The 18,914-nt window shown below is 40.4% G+C and overlaps 2 protein-coding genes across 3 annotated transcripts; both read left to right on the top strand.

Annotated features, from left to right (window-relative positions):
- The first annotated feature begins 2,471 nt into the window (after window positions 1-2,471).
- Window positions 2,472-7,656, top strand: parlb (presenilin associated, rhomboid-like b). Its single transcript, XM_083549038.1, has 10 exons — window positions 2,472-2,607; window positions 3,810-3,999; window positions 4,094-4,234; window positions 4,332-4,380; window positions 4,472-4,567; window positions 5,220-5,369; window positions 5,584-5,654; window positions 6,952-7,053; window positions 7,199-7,296; window positions 7,409-7,656. Exons 1-10 carry the CDS (start codon window positions 2,537-2,539, stop codon window positions 7,521-7,523), a joined length of 1,083 nt encoding a protein of 360 aa, XP_083405164.1. The 5' UTR covers window positions 2,472-2,536; the 3' UTR covers window positions 7,524-7,656.
- A 3,583-nt stretch (window positions 7,657-11,239) lies between these two features.
- Window positions 11,240-18,860, top strand: cldn15lb (claudin 15-like b). Of its 2 annotated transcripts, XM_083549060.1 has the most exons (6): window positions 11,240-11,384; window positions 12,890-13,108; window positions 16,124-16,288; window positions 16,373-16,454; window positions 17,748-17,861; window positions 18,393-18,860. In XM_083549060.1, exons 2-6 carry the CDS (start codon window positions 12,892-12,894, stop codon window positions 18,478-18,480), a joined length of 666 nt encoding a protein of 221 aa, XP_083405186.1. In that variant the 5' UTR covers window positions 11,240-11,384; window positions 12,890-12,891; the 3' UTR covers window positions 18,481-18,860. The 2 variants fall into 2 exon arrangements, with proteins under 2 accessions (XP_083405186.1, XP_083405187.1); XM_083549061.1 differs by lacking the exons at window positions 11,240-11,384; window positions 12,890-13,108 and adding an exon at window positions 13,499-13,986.
- Window positions 18,861-18,914: the final 54 nt, after the last annotated feature.

Genomic DNA, 18,914 nt, shown 5'->3' with positions numbered 1-18,914 from the left:
GGCTTTGTGTATAATGAGAACGATTCATAACAATAATGAATCAAGGCACAGAGGAAGTTCTTCAAGGATCTTCAAGAATCACCTATACTGCTTAATGGACATTGTGACCCAGTGTGTTCTAAAAATACCTGCAGGGATAAGTGTGTGTGGGGGTGAGCTGCAGATGTACGGATAGATGCTGAGGCAGCAGGAATCAAAAATAAATGCCCCCCCCCATACGCACTCACACACACAGAAAAACACACACACATGCTCAGCAGTGTATCGATCCTTAGTATTGTCGTCTAGTGAATGGCAGGCAAAAGAAGTTGCTATGGCAACACAAAGTTTATCAAGGACACGATTTTGATCACCAAGACTCAACAGCAAGGTCACTTTTTCTTAGTAGTGGTAGCTCAATGGGTAAGGTGCTGGTTTATTGGTCAGGGTTTCAAGCCCTGGTATTCCCAAGCTGCTGCTCATGGGCCCTTGAGTAAGGCCCTTAACCCTCTGTGCTACAGGGATGCCGTATCATGCCTGACCCTGCTCTCTGTGATATTGCTGGGAGACTCAATCTGTATTCCTATTTAATATAATACTCATACTGTCTATATTGTCTCTTATGGTTTGTGCAGAGGAGGGACATGGGGTATATCGGTAGGAGAATGCTGAGGATGGAGCCACCAGGAAGGAGGAAAAGAGGAAGACCAAGGAGGAGGTTTATGGATGTGGTGAGGGAAGACATGCAGGTAGTTGGGTTGAAAGAGGCAGATGTAGAGGACAGGGGGGTATGGAGACGGATGAGCTGCTGTGGCGCCCCCTAATGGGAAGAAGTCGAAAGAAAGAAGACTGTTTATATCGTCTCACATTGTCTGTATAGTCTTGTATAGTCCAAGCTGAACGTATAGGGTTATTTATGTCTGTACTTTGAAAGTCACTAACAGCTGGAACCAAATTCTTTGTGTGTCAACAAACCTGATTCTGATTCTGATTCTGATTCTGATGCAGCTATTCGGTTTACGTCACGTAGATAAGTAACGATTTGTGTACAATTCTGTAATTCCATTAAGAGTTTCTGTCTTTCATCATTTAGCACTATGTACAGTATGTTATATTTTAATTATAAGCAAAAAACAGAGACATCATGTGCTTCTTAAAGGTATGATTCATGAAATAATGTTACAGTTGCTTTTGAATAAATAAAAATAAATAAATAAATAAATAAATAAATAAATCTCCAGTTTGCAAAATTACAGCATCAGAGAATAAAAAAAAATCAACGATGATAATAATAATAATAATAATAACAATAATAATAATAATAATAATAATAATAATAATAATAATAATAATAATAAATGTGTAATCAACTCAGTGATGAACAATAATAAATCATTAATGGATATATGATATCACCAAATGAGGATGAGTTCCTCTTTTTTGGGTCTGGTTCCTCTCAAGGTTTTTTCCTCATTACAACACCAGTCACAATCCTGGTCTGCGGTGGTCAGTATCCATGAAAAGTGCTCCAAGAAAGGAAGGAACAGTGGTGAACCAGCGACAGGGTCACGAGCGACCAAGGCTCATTGATGCATGTGAGGAGCGAAGGCTGGTCCTTGTGGTCCGGTCGACCAGGCGAGCTCCTGAAGCTCAAACTGCTGAAGAAGTTCATGCTGTGGATGTTCCATGGGTCAGAACTGTTTAGTCAGCAAAAGGAGGACCAACACAACATTAAGCAGGTGGTAATAATGTTATATAGACTTTCTAATGATATGATAATGAAATAGCATTACAATTATTTTTAATAATATATTTTTTTAAATGTATTAATCTGATTTTTTTTACAAAAATCCAAGTTATAACATACATTTTAAACAATACACAAATAAACCCTGTTTTCTATACACAAAAATGATGACAAACTTACAACACCGAAGAATAATTATAAAAAAGATTGCTTATTCAAATGATTCTGTGGTATTGTAATTTTGAATAAATGTAAAATTATTTTTGAAAAAAAAAATACTATATTTACCGTAAACAAAAACAAACAAATAAATAAATAAATAAAAATGGAATGCAAATACCGGGCAAAAAAAAAATGATGTGGAAGTGAAAATCAGTGAGAGATAATAAATAAATAATAAATAATTTATTGGACAAGTAAACAATAAATAAATAAATAAATAAATAAATAAAATAGTTTAAATTAAAGAATTAATAAGTGCGTTTTTAGTAGTAGTAATAATAATAATAATAATAATAATAATAATAATAATAATAAATAATAATAATAATAATAATAATAATAATAATAATAATTAAAAAAAAAAATCTTTTTTATTATTTTAATAAATGTTTTTTTTAAACCCAAATTCTCCCTTAAAAATGTATAACACAAGTTAAAAAATATCTCAGAATAAACAACATTTTAGGAGAGAGAGAGAGAGAGAGAGAGAGAGAGAGAGAGAGAGAGAAAAGCGATCTAAGCGCGATGAGGTAGCCGGAAGTGGGCGTGGTCTGCACGGGAACCCGGAAGTGAAGTGCGGCTGGGATCATGGCGTGGAGAGGGCGTGTAGTGCGGTGGGTTAAAGAGGATTTTATCACTCCAGCAAATCGGAGGCGCGGGTAAATATAATATTATATATAATATAACCATGGGATATTGGTGATGTGGTGGAACAGAAACCGGTTGTTTTTTTTATCAGTAATTATTAATGCGCATTGTTTTTCTTGATGCTGGTTAATGTTATGACAGCGAGATCTTCCTGTGTGACCCCCAGGAGTCATGTTTATAATTTACTTTCGATTTAATTTCTCTCATAAATTCAATCCAGGTTTGATTTGCATCAAGCTTTTAATAATGGACACTGTCCTCGAACTAGCAATTGTATCGTCATAAGTGAGTCGCTTTGAATTTATCCCTAATGATGGACCTCAGGAGGAAGGAACCTTAAGAGGAACCAGACTCTAAAGGAACCCCATCCTCATCTGGTGCAAATGACAAATGCGTCCCTATGAGTTTATCGCTGATGATTGGTTCAGTGGAACGAAAAAAACTTCCTGGGTCCTCATAAGGAAGAAAAACTTATAAGGACCCAGACTCCTCACTTGGGGTGCACGGGATGTCCAAAGTGTGAGATCCCCAACCAACAGGGTCACGTCCCAGGACCAGGGCATGAAAGTGTTTTTCCAGGGACTTTTAAGAACATTTCAGGAGTAAAATTGTGTTGTTTTGTCCTTTAAGACCCACAATGTACATCTAAATACAGCACAATTTCAGGAAAAAAATCTTTTCTACACTTGGGCTGATTATTGAGTGCTAAACAAACATTCCTCAGAGAAGGAAGGAGGAGAAGACCAAGCGATGGTGATAACGGAGAGAGAGAAAGCGACTGATCAATATTGATATTGATTTTTGTGTCGTACGAGTTTCTGTGGGTCCCTGCTTTTAAGAGAAACTCAAATTGTAATTTTGACAGGAAGTGGCTGTGGTTTCATGCGCAAAACACAATTTCTGGTACGGACTCAGACCGGGACTGAGACTGCGCTCAAAGTGCCAAGTGGAGACTAAAAAAACGTGCGTTCCGCCACTTAATACATTTGTGAGGAAAATCAGATTGTAACTATGTCTGTGTTACAATGTAACTATGTTACAATTTCGGGACGAATACGTGTACCGTTACAAAAAGCTTCAAAAAGGCTTCAAAAAGAAAAAAAATAAACCACTGCCTGCCGGCCAATCGGATTCAAGAATGCTGGGGCGCAATAACATTTGCACATTCTCATGTGATTCGTAGACCTAATGTATTTGTGTGTGTGGTGTTTAGGTTCGTTCTCGTACAACAGCAGAGATGCGGCTTTCGGAAAGCGGCGAAGAAGGTGGAGCCAAAGATGGAGGCGGAGCCAGCAGAGTTGGTACAGAAAAGAAGCGGGACTCCAGCATTAGAACCGCCCACTCCATCACAGCCTAAGAGGTCGCTGGGCAGAATGGTGAAGCCGCTGGTGTTCACTGTAGGGGTAGGTTGAAGAGTGAGTCAGAAAGTGTTTGTGTGTGTGTGTGTGTGTGTGTGTGTGTGTGTGTGTGTGTGTGTAGTCACTAACTCCAGCTCAGTTTACAGGCTGCTCGTTCAGCATGGCAGCAATCTGGCAGTACGAGAGTCTGAAATCTCGCGTTCAGAGCTACTTCGACGAGGCGCAAGCTGATTGGCTGGACAAAATGCGGCAGCGGAAACATGGGGACATACGCAAACAGGTGCCTATACACGTGTGTGTGTGTGTGTGTGTGTGTGTGTGTGTGTTTGTGTGTGCGTGTGGATAAACATGCTAATGACGGTGTTTATTATCACTAGATCAATCAGTGGTGGAACAGTCTGAGTGAAGGACAGAGGAGTGTGACAGGTCAGAAACGAACACACACAAACACACACACACACAAAAAGCATTCAGTATTTAACTTGTATTAGTTCTTTAATGAATGTGTGTGTTTTAGGCATCATAGCTGCGAACGTGCTGGTGTTTTGCTGTTGGAGAATTCCGTCTCTTCAGCGATCCATGGTGAAGTACTTCACCTCTAACCCCGCCTCCAGTGAGTAAAACATGCCTGTCAATCACACTCTGGGGGCGTGGTCTTCAACCACTCATTACAATCCCAACACACACTCGTCATAATCCCAACACACACTCATTACAATCCCAACACACACTCGTTACAATCCCAACACACACTCGTTACAATCCCAACACACACTCGTTACAATCCCAACACACACTCGTTACAATCCCAAACACACACTCGTTACAATCCCAAACACACACTCGTTACAATCCCAAACACACACTCGTTATAATCCCACCACACACTCGTTACAATCCCACCACACACTCGTTACAATCCCAACACACACTCGTTACAATCCCACCACACACTCGTTATAATCCCACCACACACTCGTTTTAATCCCAACACACACTCATTACAATCCCAACACACACTCATTATAGTCCCACCATACACTCGTTATAATCCCAACACACACACGTTATAATATTAACACACACTCGTTATATTCCCAACACACACTTAATATACAATAATTCTAACACACACTTATTATAATCCCAATACACACTTCCATCAATCCATCCAATACTTAGTTGCTGTTTAAATTTCACAATGATATTGGCACAGTACAGAAACGTTATATAAATACACTGTGTGTGTGTGTGTGTGTGTGTAGATGCACTGTGTTGGCCCATGCTGCTGTCCACTTTCAGCCACTACTCGTTCTTCCACATGGCTGCCAACATGTACGTCTTGTGGAGTTTCTCCTCCAGCGCAGTGAGCATGCTGGGAAAGGAGCAGTTCATCGCCGTCTATCTGTCTGCAGGTAGGTGTGTGTGTGTGTGTGTCTGTCTGTCTGTCAAACACAATATTAGACATTTCAGCATGTCTCCTCCAGCATTAGGTAGTGCGACCTACATTAGGATGCCGAATGAGACGGAGCCATTCAAGTGTTAAGGAAAAAAACTCCAGCGAAGAGAGAAAAGTGCAGTGTGACGTGATGATGATGATGATGATGATGATGATGATGTGTGTTCCAGGTGTAATCTCCTCACTTGCAAGCTACATGTGTAAAACACTAACAGGAAGGTTGGGGCCTTCGTTAGGAGCGGTGAGTGTGTCAAAGATCATCATTTTATCTTACACACACACACACACACTTTTTCCAGGGGATGCACAGCGATGCAGGATGCTTAGATAGAAGCCGCGGTTCCAAAGGTCACGTTTGATGTGACTGATTAGAAGATCGATAGAATCAATGTTGTTGGGTTTTTTTGTTTGGTTTTCTTTTGACCAGCCTTTTCTTTTGATCATAATTTGTTTACACGCTAAACACAGGAGTCTTGTCTGTTTTCTGAGACTTTCCTTCACATTTCTATGCAACAAACTGCAACAATTTGGACGTAAAAAGTCTTCAAAATTGCTGTTCTCTGTCTTGTTCTTCTGGTCACTGAAAAGAAAATCGGTCTTAAATTCCATCCTTAATGGTCGCAAAAAGTCTTAGATTTGACCTTGTGAAACCTGCTGAAACCCTGAAAGTAGTAATGGGAAGATTGGATCATTTTAGTGACTCGGTTCTTTGATCTTGTTCATCGAATTGAACGGATTTTTTTTTTTTGTTGAGTAATTTATTTTATTTAATCCTTTTATCGCCTTCGTATCGTCTGCGGGAGTCACGTGACAAAAGAAGGAACGTCTCGGACTAAAAGAGTCGAGACATAAACCTTTATTCCCTGTATATAAAACACAGAGATTTCACGGAGATGAAGGAATCGCTCTTTAAAACGACTCGTTCTTCTGAGTCACATAGAAGAGTTGTTTCAAATGAGCGAACCATCAACTGGAAGAAAAATGTGTAGAGTCCAAATGGGACCAGGAGGGATGACGTGATCAGACTCCCTCACCCCCACAGCCAAACATGGAGGTTGACGCTTAATGGTTTGGGGTTGTTTCCTAGCAGGGAGGGTTTGTATGTTTATTCTGGAAAGTGAAAGGAATCCTGAACCAATATGGCTCCCATTCCGTACTGCTAAGGAAGGAATTTTCAATAAAAAAAATTTTTAAAAAGTTTCTGGACCTTTATATATGACCTTGATTGTTGCATAGGAACTAAAGGAACGTGCACGTGTTTCTTGGAAACCACAAGATCACAGGCTCTGTAGATACAGTTTAAGATACTTTGTGGTGATGGAAGCGATAAAAGCTTTTTTTTTGTTTCCTACTTGTGTCTTATGCCTTGTGATTGGTCAGTACAGCGAATTCGCCACTAGATGGTGCTACTGGTTAATTTTTTTTCTAAATAGAAATTCTTGCTTCATTTACAGTGATTTTATTTATTTGTGTGTGTGTGTGTGTGTGTGTGTGTGTGTGTGTGTGTGTGTGTGTGTGTGTGCGTGCACGCATTTCAGTCTGGCGCTATAATGACCGTGCTCGCGGCAGTCTGCACGAAGATCCCTGAAGCCAAACTGGCCATTGTTTTCCTCCCGATGTACACCTTCACTGCAGGAAATGTGAGATTCTCTGTCTCTTTCTATCTCTCTCACACACACACACACACACACACACACACACACACACACACACACACACCCTCACACACACAAGTAGCCCAGAGATCCTAAGTACAAAACCTTTTTTTTTCTTTTTTTGATTTAGGCACTGAAAGCCATCGTTGCCCTGGATGCAGCAGGGTTGATTATGGGATGGCGCTTTTTTGACCACGCTGCTCATTTAGGAGGTGCTCTGTTTGGCATGTACGTGAAACACAGACACAAAAATACATCCAGATTACTGTTGATCATTTTGTTAATTGTGTGTGTGTGTGTGTGTGTGTGTGTGTTTGTGTGTTTGTGTGTGTGTGTAAAGCTGGTACATCTTCTACGGCCACGAGATGATCTGGAAGAACCGCGAGCCGCTGGTGAAACTGTGGCACAACTTCAGAACGCGAGGACCAGGCACAGGTGGAAACGGCTCCCTCTAGAGCATCGTGGAGGGAAAATCTATATAATAAACACGTTTATTTAGGAGCATGTGTGTGTGCGCGTGAATGAGCTGCAAATAAATTAATTTCCATTTGTTCTTTCGGACTATAAAATAAAAGGTTTATTACGCTGTGTCAGGTTCTCTGTTTTTGTTTTTGTTGTATGTTGAACTCACTGAGGATGTCATTATGGCTTTTAGAGCAGCCGACCAATCAGAAGCATCGCTCAAATTTTTAACAGACATTTTTTTTGACATGTTAATGATGTCATAATGCCTTTAAAAGCAGCCGACCAATCAGAAGCATCGTTTAAAATTCGTCAGTGGAAATGGTTGACCTTGTTGATGATGTCATAATGGCTTTTGGAGCAGCCAACCAATTAGAAGCTGTACTCATATTATTATTATTATTTTATTTTTTATTTTAATCAATATGAAAAGGAGAAATTCTTTTTTACTGTTTTTCAGCATCATAAAAAGAAAATGACATTTTCTCCATTTTGCTAATCACACAATGTGTTCTTCAACATCACAATACCAAATATCTTGTTCTCCGTCTCATATAAGTTCTTCTAATAGAGACAACAATATGTCCCATTTGGACTTTACAGAACTTTTTGTTCAGTCCAAATGTAATTGTCCATTTCTTGTTTTTTACCAAGTTCCCATTAGGGGGCGCCACAGCGGATCATCTGTCTCCATTGCCCCCTGGCCTCTACATCTGCCTCTTTCAAACCAACTACCTGCATGTCTTCCCCTCACCACATCCATTAACCTCCTCCTTGGTCTTTCTCTTTTCCTCCTTCCTGGTGGCTCCATCCTCAGCATTCTCCTACTGATATACCCCATGTCCCTCATCTGCACATGTCCTAAAGTTTGTTGCATTAAAAAAAAGGACGTCCATGTGTCTCAAAAACTATAAAAGAGAAATGTTTCTAATTTTATTTCAATCTGAAGAAAAGCACACAGTTTAAAAAAAAATTTCAAATGAAGGGATAATTTTTTTGTCTGAATACGTCACAGGATTGAACAATGTCTCTATACTACAATCAAATCTATGACTGTAATTGAAACCAGCAGTATTGAAGGACACTTTAAAGCGTGAGGACGGTATGTGTGTGTGTGTGGGGGGGGGGGGGGGGAATCATGGTCAATCATTTACATTTAACTGGGATCAAAGTTCCTCAACTGAAACCCTGAATAATACAGCATTTTACACACACACACACACACACACACACACACACATACCGTCCTCTTTCACCTCTTTATATCTTTATAACGTCATTATATGATATAATAAACCACTGCTAGCACCTCAATGCTAGAAACAAAATAATAGGTTTTGGATGAAGGTTTAGAGATTATGGTGTTGCTATGGAAACCACAGGAAAAATCCAAGAGAACAAACTGACATGCTGTTTGTATTGAATGTTGTCCCCTTTTTGACATAAAAACAAAACCTTGAACACTAATAGTTACACTATATGGACAAAAGGTTGTGGACACCTGACCATTAGATTGCTTCTTTATGAACGTCCCATTCCACATTGAGTCTCCATTTTCTCTTATAATGATCTCCACTCTTCTGGGAAGATGTTCCACTGGATGTGGAGATTGGTGAGATATCGTTCAACCACAAGGGTGTTATTAAAGGCAAGTGGGGTGGTGTTCATACATCCCTAAGGTGTTCAATAAGGCTGGAGCTCTATAGCAGGAAGATCTTCCACTACAACCAATGAAAACCATATCTTCATGCAGCTCCAAGAACCGCATATGGCTTGAAATGTCAGGTGTCCTAATCCTTTTTTTATATATAGTGTAGGTATCAAATGTACAATTCGACAACTACAATAAAGCTTGTGATTGTTGCGTTATAAAAAAAATCAGCATCAGCCTGAACGGCTTTGTAGGAACATTTGGAAATGAAGGTGTCCCAATACTTTTGGAAATATAGAGTACAGTTTCGAAGTGAAAAGTGCAGCTTGAGGTTTAGGCTTTAGGGATTATAAATCACAATTGTAGAAATTTTGAGGGCTTCATTGACTCTGATGCTGATGTATCACCATGGTATTTCCATATATTACACACCATGAGGTTTGGGTCATGTGACCTGCCTGGAGAGAGACGACATCATCAATCACTGTTTGTCACTCTTTTCTTCCCTCCCCAAGTCCAGGCACTTCCAAGGAATGTTTGTTTAGCACTCGTTAATAATTAACCGAAGTGTGGAAATTCTGAAATGGTGTCATATGTAAATTCGTAGGGTGTAAGAGTCTTTAGAGTCTTGTTTCTTTTAGGGGTTCTTTCTCATAAGGTCTCAGGGAGTCGTAATGCCACTCTTTTGCCACTGGATAATTACTGGCTCAGTCATTAGGGTCAGGAAATAGGGATCTTATGCATCTCCATAACTGATTCCGATGCGATTCGCATTTTGATGCATAGCCAACGATACAATACATTAAAGATACATATGAAGTAGCTACCGATGCGATGCGATACGATTTCTATTCGATTCAACACAATGCAATTAAATGCGATACGACGCAATGGACAAAAATAGGAGGCTATGCAATTCAACATGGTACCAAAAGTTCATACTTTTAGCAAATCATACATGTAAATAGATTCAAATAAAACCAGACGTTCTTTTCCTGTTCTGACTTCAGGAAGTTACAGCTCTACCTCTGCCATGTTAATCTGTATTCTATGTGACTCTCAGGACACGTCTCGGTCTCGGGAAGCGTTGCGATACGTCATGTTCACGTAGCGCCAGCGTTGCTGATAGAACGCGTTTAAGAAAAGAGGAGAAATAGATCTACATATCAAATATGGTCACAAATTATTATTTCTAAATAATAAAAGTATAGAACATCTACCAATAATTATATATAAATAAATCGGTTTTCCTCTAATTTGTTCGAAACAATGCATTGTGATGCAAACGCCAACTATCCGAAGCGCACTTTTTCAAATCGATGCATCACATCGTTAACTTTTATGCCGTCGCACCGATGCGAATCGCTGAATCTTATAATCCCAAGTAGGGAGTCTGGGTCCTCTCAAAGGTTCTTCCTCATGAGGTCTCAGGGAGTTTTTCCTTGCCACACTGATCACTGGTTTAATCATTAGGAATGAAGTCATATGGATAAACATATATACAGTGGAACCTCGATACTCGCGACCTCGATAGTTGGCGACTTTTTATTTGAAACCGGACTCGCAAAAAATTATGGTTCGCCAGAAACCACGCGAGAAGGCAAAAAAAGTTTGTACTAATAAATGTCAAAAATGTTTGAAAAACAATTTTATAATTGTAGTATTCGTTTAAAGTTGTGAATAAAACATTCATGATGAGTAAATCCAAATTTTTGTTGAGTTTACAGTACGGTACTTGCATAATTCCCCTTGAAAATGGAACCATCAAAAGTCCAAACCTCGCAATTTAGAACGTTACCCCCGCGAGTATCGAAGTTACGCTGTACTTTGCAATCGATCTCATTCTGTAAAGCTGCTGTCCATAGCGCTATACAAATTGAAACGTCAAATTGACAAATTGAAAATTCATGACTAATTCAAGATGGACCTGGTTTTGGAACCGTTTCTGAATTAATTGTAGCGGTTGGGGGTCAGCGGTAGGGTACCTACACGGTTCCAGGAGTTGTTGGAGTTTGTTGTGGTTCGTTGTGACGGGCCTATAAAAAGTGTCCTGCACACCACATGTAGCCCTTCTGAACAAAATTCACCAGGTTTACTTGCTCCATTTAAGGGGTTCACTGACCCAAAGCCAATATTAACACAGTGACTTGCATGCCTCGAGGCAGAGACCGACTCACACACATTTAGGAGACTGATCGAGCAGGTACGCTTCATAATTTCACCTTAAAACTCGTTCTGCATTGGCTGATTATATTGTTGTTGCTTTATTGAATTAAACCTACATTTTAGTCATAAAACATGCTAACTAAAATTCATACTTAGCCTTCGCTATTATGAGATCTAAGTTTCTCTAAGAGCTAGCATTAGCTTTTTTTTTTTGTCCTTTCTTGACTTGTTTTCCCGAGTTATCATTAGTCATCTATAGGACCCTTCTTTTATACAGTAAGAATGGGCCTTAAGATCAATTTAAAATGGCTTCACGGGTTTTAGCTACATGCTTACTGGAGCTAGTAAACTTCTCACGTGCTTCTGGTGATGTGTGATGGTAGTTTAATGGTGTATATTTGACTGAAATAGGTTCCTGATGTTATTCAGATTTTAGTCAATGGGTTATTCTGATATCTTATGGGGTTCTGGTGACACAATAGAAACTAGAACATTCAAAATGGAACCGAAGGAAAATTCTTTAAGACAAAAGTTATATCTGTAAGCATTAAGGAATTGGATTAGAAATTATGGGATTGAATTAGAAATTGGGGATTGGGATTAGAGGTTATGGAATTGGAAATCGGGGTCGGTATTAAAGGTTATGAGATTGAAAATCAGGGGTTGGGTTTAAAGGTTATGAAATAGGTTAAGAAATTAGGGGTTTGAATTAGAAATTGTGAGATTGGATTAAATATTTTGGGGTTGGGTTAGATATTATGAGATTTGATTAGAAATTTTGGGATGGGATTAGTGGTTATGAGATGGATTAGATTAGATTGGTGTTTTTTTAATGGGATTAGAAATGAGTTAGGTTTGGGATTAAAGGCTATTAGATAGAGGTTATAGTTTGGATCGGAAATTAGGGGTGGGGATTAAAGAATATGAAATTGGATTAAAAATTAGGGGTTTGGATTAGAGTTTACGAGCTAGGAATACATGGGATAAGAGGTTATGTGTTTGGATTGGAAATCAGGGGTTGGATTATTGATTGATGGCTGGGATTAGGGGTTATGAGAAAGGAATAGATGGGATTAGAGGTTATGAGATTGTATTGGCAATAAGGGATTGGGATTAGGGATTATGAGATGATATTAGAATTTAGGGAATAGGATTAGAGGTTGTGGGATGGGATCAGATGATGTTGCATTTAAAGGTTATGAAATGGGGTTAGACATTAAGGGTTGGGATTAGAGATTATGAGATATGAAGCAAAATTTTGGGCTGAGGTTTGATATTAGATTTGAAATGAGGGGTTAGGATTATAAATGAAGTTTTACAGACTAGGGGGTACGACTAATGATTAGATAAGATTAATAGATGGAATCGGAGATTAATGGTTGGGATTAGTGACAAAATCATTGAGATTAGGCACTGAAGGTTTGAAATACATTTCCAGATTTTCTGAAAGGGTTAGAGATCAGGGCCACTCGGTTTCAGTTTTGGGTTAACCTATTATATCTCCTTTCAATTTCCTTCTGGATTTTCTGCCTTTCTTCACAGTGATGGCGGAGGTAATGGTGGAGGTGATGGGCGTGTTCCTGGCCATTATCGGTTGGTGTTTGGAGTCGAGCAGCACAAACTCAGCTGTGTGGCGGATACACAGCAAAGCTGACTCGCTGATAAAGAGCAGCTCGCTGTATGAAGGCCTGTGGAAGAGCTGTAGCTCCAACAACATGGGGGTGCAGTGTGTGACCCACCCCACCACACTGGGGCTCCCTGGTGCGACACCCACCCACTCTCACACATACACACACCACACACACCACACAAAAACTTCCATCTGTTCCAATATGTCCTACTGAAAAACACGACAGTTGCAAAAGGTTAGTGACATCATACTCGATTGTGATTCGCTGACCAACAAAGCTAAGCTCCACCCACAGGAACATGTGTCACCCTTTGCAAATCATGTGATCGCACTGATAAGACGTATCATAAACCTTTACAGGTCACACACTTCATCGAAACTTACATTTGCTTCCTTTTGCATCATCCTCATCACCATCATCCTGTTCTTCCCAACCGTTGTCGTAGCAACCGCTCAGGTTTATAGGTTTATGGCCTATGAGTAAAGTCCTCGTAACACACACACACACACACACACACACACACACACACACACACACACCCAGACACACACACTAACAGAGGAGACTGTTAGAGCATTTGTACTTTTTGCCTGCTGTGTCTGTAGTGTGTTTATGTGAAGTGTGTTGTTGGCTTGGACAATATGTGCTAGCTTTTTGTGTGTGTTTGCTAGTTCTGTTGTAGCATTAGCCTGTGGATTTGTTAACACTCAGGGCCTGTTTGGTGACGGAACTGTGGTGTTTGTATGTGTTAGCTTTCTAGCTGTTTTGCGTTTGTGTGTGAGAGCGAGATCATGTCGATGGCGGTAGAGTTCTTGGGCTTTATGATGTGCGTTGGTGGATGGCTGCTGAGCGGCATGAGTTTAGCCAATAATTATTGGCGTGTCTCGTCGCTCAAGGGCAGCGTGATCATTTCCACGCGCCAGTACGAGAACCTGTGGCAAGCGTGCGCGGAGTCCAGCACGGGCATCACAAACTGCAGACGCTTCGAGTCCATGCTCGCTCTGGATGGTAACACACACACACACACACACACACACACACACACACACATAAACACACACACATACAGATTTACAATTCAGATACCACTATTCTTGCAAACTTTGAATTTGCTTCCTAATGCAATCATTCAAAAATTGCCAAAAAAGTCTACTGTTGCATTTACTGGTTTCTTTACTTTCCCACTGTCTAGCGTTGAATCGCTTATTATTGGAGGTACCAATGAGTTTGTTCAGTCAGATCGCCTGTCCTTCCGTTTTCAATGTTAGCTAGTTATGGTAGTTATGAAGCAGGTACCTCTTTTATTTCTTTGCTTTAGACAAAACTTTTTGACTTCTAACTCATGGCTCTTTCACAAACAGGCCTTTGTAGTGCAACAAAAAAAGAAAAATAGATATCAGAAATGCAACTCTACCTCTGCCTATTAACCTATGTTAATCTTCATTCTACGTGACTCTCAGGACACGCCTCGGTCTCTGTAGCGTTGTAATACGTCATATTTACATTGTAGCAATGGTGGTGAAATCAATCTACATAGAAAATAACTTTCTTTAGACTTCTCCCATTAGGTCGCCACAGCGGCCCATCCTCATGTTTGATTTGGCAATTTTTTTTACTCTGGATGCCCTTCCTAACGCAACCCTCCCCATTTATCCGGGCTTGGGACCGGCACTAAGGTTTGTGCAACCCTTATGGCTGGGGTTGGTTCCCTGACCGGGGATCAAACCCGGGCCACAGTGGTGAGAGCGCCGCATCCTAACCACTAGACCACCAGGGAACCAATCTACACAGAAAATATTGCTCACAAATTTTTGGTCACTTTTTATTACTTTTGATTGGTCACATCGGTAACTTTTTTGTCGATACAAATTGGTAAACCTGAACGTCCCTACCAACTATACATATATATATATGAACAAAGGTTTGTGGACACCCGACTATAAAATTGGTATGTGCTTTTTGAACATCGCATTCTACATTTAGTCTTCATTTGCTGTTAAAAATATCCTCCATTCTTCTGGGGAGATGTTCAACTAGATTTGTGGAGATTTTCGCCCATTCAGCCAATAGGTTGCAGTCAACAGGGTTGAAGTCAGAGCTCTAAAGCAGGAGATCTTCCATTCCAAACCATGTTTGGAATTACTTATAATCTTATACTCCAGTACTCATGTTAGTTCTCTCTCTCCAGTGTTCTATATTGTTGAAAATTTATGATCAAACTCTCGATGTTACCCAAATGAGGATGGGTTCCCCTTTTAGTCTGGTTCATCTCAAGGTTTCTTCCTCATAACATCTAAGGGTTTTTTTGCCTTGCCACAGTTGCCACGGCTGCTCATCAGGGATTAATGCACACCATTCACCTTAACTGTTGATTTCTGTAAAGCTGCTTTGAGACAATGTCTGTTGTGAAAAGCGCAATAGAAATAAACTTGACTTGACTTGATATGTTTCTTCATGGAGCTGGCTCATGCTCATGCAAGTAGTGAGTCGGGACCTTCGTGAGCTAAAAGAAAGGTTTATAGATGCTAGATTACAAACTTAAGATAAATCAGACAACTCTTGATTTTTACAAAGCAAAGTTTGGTAAGTGCTAATTTAAGTGTTTCAGGAAGATGTCGGTCTTCAACCGTCGCTATCAGGTTCTTGCCGTCCAATTTGTCAGTTGCTCTCAACCGGTTTGTGATGATTCCCAATTGAGAACAATTTGTATGTGCTGTCTAGTTAGGATGGATGCCATCCCCTGTGTCTGTCTTTCCTGTCAGTTTTCTAGCAATTCTGATCTTCCGACTAAGTTTGAATATACCTTTCAATTCTGTTACATTGCCACGTGGAGCAGCAGGAGGAACAGTTTGTAAAAGATGAAGTTTACATGACTCAAAGTATGGAAGTGTTACCTTCTCCATTTGGGTGGGGCTTCAATGTAGGGAGAAAACTGGGGGGGGGGGGTCTATTGATTGTATAGTACATAGTACATGGAAATAAATACATTGTGTGTATTTATTATAGAGTTGTTACACAGTTTTCATCCTTGATGTATTTTTGTGTGTGTGTGTGTGTGTGTGTGTGTGTGTGTGTCTGTGTTTGTGTGTGTGTGTGTGTGTGTGTGTGTGTGTGTGTGTGTGTGTGTGTGTGTGTGTGTGTGTAGCCCATGTACAGGCATGTCGTGCTTTAATGATCATAGCGCTGTTGCTTGGAATTGCCTCCATCCTCCTTTCGGTTCTGGGACTGAAGTGCACCAAACTGGGCAGCATGAAGGATACGAGTAAAGGACGTCTCACACTCACGGCTGGATTGATGTTCATATTGTCTGGTGTGTAACACATAACCACACACATACACACACACGCACACACACATATAGTAATAGATGTGCTAAATGTTTTGTGTCTTTTAGGCTTGTGTGTGCTCACGGCTGTGTCGTGGTACGCGTCGCGCATCGTTCAGGAGTTCAACGACCCCTTCTACGTTGGAACAAAGTGAGCACACACACACACACACACACACACACACACACACACACACACACACACAAACACTGTTTCCTTCTGAACAATCCTAATGTGTACTAGTATTGAGGGGGGAAAAAAATCACAGCTTTGCTGAATTCTGCTAATTTTTGGAAGGAGTCTCAATATATCAAGCTGTGATATTGAACTTTTCAAAGAAAAAGAAAGACACTTCATCATTATCCTCTGAACTTAAAATGCAACCACGGATGGAGGAAGCGTTCCAAGCTTTGGGGAATCGTTTTGGAATTATGGGAATTCAGGAGCTGGTGTAGGGAAATCATCAGCGTTACGCTGGTAACTGTAACATCATCAGGTCATCTTATTGCTGTTTGTTCTTCTGTAACTATAGTAACCTGGGTGAAAGGTTCATAGACAACAATAACTTAGCGATAAGAGCAGCTGTACACACTGGTTATGGGCTCTATGGACGCCAGGAAAGGGGCGAAGAAACAAGATGGTGGAATGAAAGTAGTTAAAAATAAGGACGAAGGAAACGTTAAATTTTCCGGATGGAAGCAAGAAACAGATAAATCCTGATATATAACGTGGTCTACGAGGTGGTATCTAAAAAGGTGCGACACTAGTTTTGTAACACGCCAACAGATAGCAGCACAAGACCGCTTGCACAGTCACAGGGAGCACCGACCTACATCATGGACTGCAAGTCAGAACAAAGAGAAAACGTGAAATTTTGCGTGAGGCCGGGCAAATCTGTAGCAGTCCTGACGATTCTCACGTGCGACTTGAACGTGTAGCTGTCAAGTTAGTCCCCGGTCTTCTGACATTTAGACTTCAGAAGTCTGGCAAAACCTCTGTCAGCTTGCCATGAACAACAATTCCTTCTTGTCGAGGATCATTACCAGTAACGAAACTTGGGTGTACGGGTATGACCTTGAGAAGTAGCAACAGTCTTCACAGCGGAAGAGCCCATCATCTCCACGATTGGAAAAAGGCGAGCCAGGTCCAGAGCTCGACCGAGCGCATGTTCATCGTCTTTTTTGCCATTGGTGACATTGTGCATCCAGAATTTGTCCCCAGGGCCCAGACCATCAATAGCGAGTTCTACTGCCAGGTTTTAAGGCATCTGACGAGGTTCTGTGAAAGTGACCGGATCTAAGCATTGCTTGTCTCCAAACTTTTTGATTCCACCCCATATATAACTGTATATAGTATTTTATGGTGTATAACATGTGTGTGTGTGTGTGTGTGTGTGTGTGTGTGTGTGTGTGTGTGTGTGTTGTGTGTGTTGTGTGTGTGTAGATCTGAGCTAGGTACTGGTCTTTATTTGGGTTGGGCGGCCGCAGTGTGCGTGATTATGGGAGGAGCCATGCTGTGTGGATCGTTCAAAAGAGCAAGATCACCCAAACCTGCAAGGTGTGTATTCCACACATACACTAAAAAACACCTAATTTTTTTTAGCCATTTTTCCTTTTTCACCAAAATGTTTCCACGAATTTGGAGGCACACAATTGTATCAGACGTCTCTGAATGCTGTTGCATGAAATTTTCCTTCACTTGAGCTACATCACCCACACCTGTTCCATCATGACTGTGTATCTGTCTGTGTATCTGTCTGTGTCTGGGCTTTGTGTCTGTGTCTCTGTCTGTGTCTGTGTCTGGGCTTTGTGTCTGTGTCTGTGTCTCTGTCTGTGTTTGTGTCAGTGTCTGGGTTTTGTGTCTCTGTCTGTGTTTGTGTCTGTGTCTGTGTCTGGGATTTGTGTCTGTGTCTGTGTCTGTGTCTGTGTCTGGGCTTTGTAGCTTTTGTAATTCTGTAGTTCCATTCTACGAAAACATTGAAGCACAACTTGGTACATGATAGTGATAACAAAGAAAGCATATCTGAAAGCAATGAAGTGTCCAGAGTAATAATTGTGTATGTGTGTGTGTGTTTGTGTGTCGGTGTAGTGGTTACAGGTATAAGTCATCAGCCAATCAACAGATCTATAAAGCAGGCCCTCAGACGGAAAGCAGCAGCTCCAGAGCATACGTCTGAACCGATTACATTGTCAAGTGGAAAATATGAACTCGTCAACAGAAATGAACACATGCCGTGTGTGAAACAGGGATTGTGGGTAGTTTGTGGACACTTGATGTCCTTGTGTTGGTAAAATTTATGCATTTTTGTGAAATTGATTGTTCTCGTCTCGCTTGTGCTTTAGAATTGGGGTTGTTTTCGTGTTCGTTTGTTGAGTGGGATTTTATGTGTGCATATTTTTTTTTTCTTTTGTATTTGAGATGAATAAATCTGAATGGATCGACTTCGATATCTGGTGTCTGTTATAATAAACGTGACTGCCTGGGGAAATAAATGAATGAATAAATATTTTATTGTCTATTTTTATTGCGTTATTGTGAATAAATCATAACACTGTCCTTTGTGTCTGTTTGCTCTGCCTGTGTCCGACCTTCTAGTTCTCTTTATCTTTA

This window comes from Silurus aristotelis (genome assembly GCF_946808225.1).
Source record: "Silurus aristotelis genome assembly, chromosome: 8".
Lineage (NCBI taxonomy): Eukaryota > Metazoa > Chordata > Actinopteri > Siluriformes > Siluridae > Silurus > Silurus aristotelis.
The sequence above is the reverse complement of the archived record's forward strand: the minus strand, read 5'-3'. Positions and strand labels throughout refer to the sequence as shown.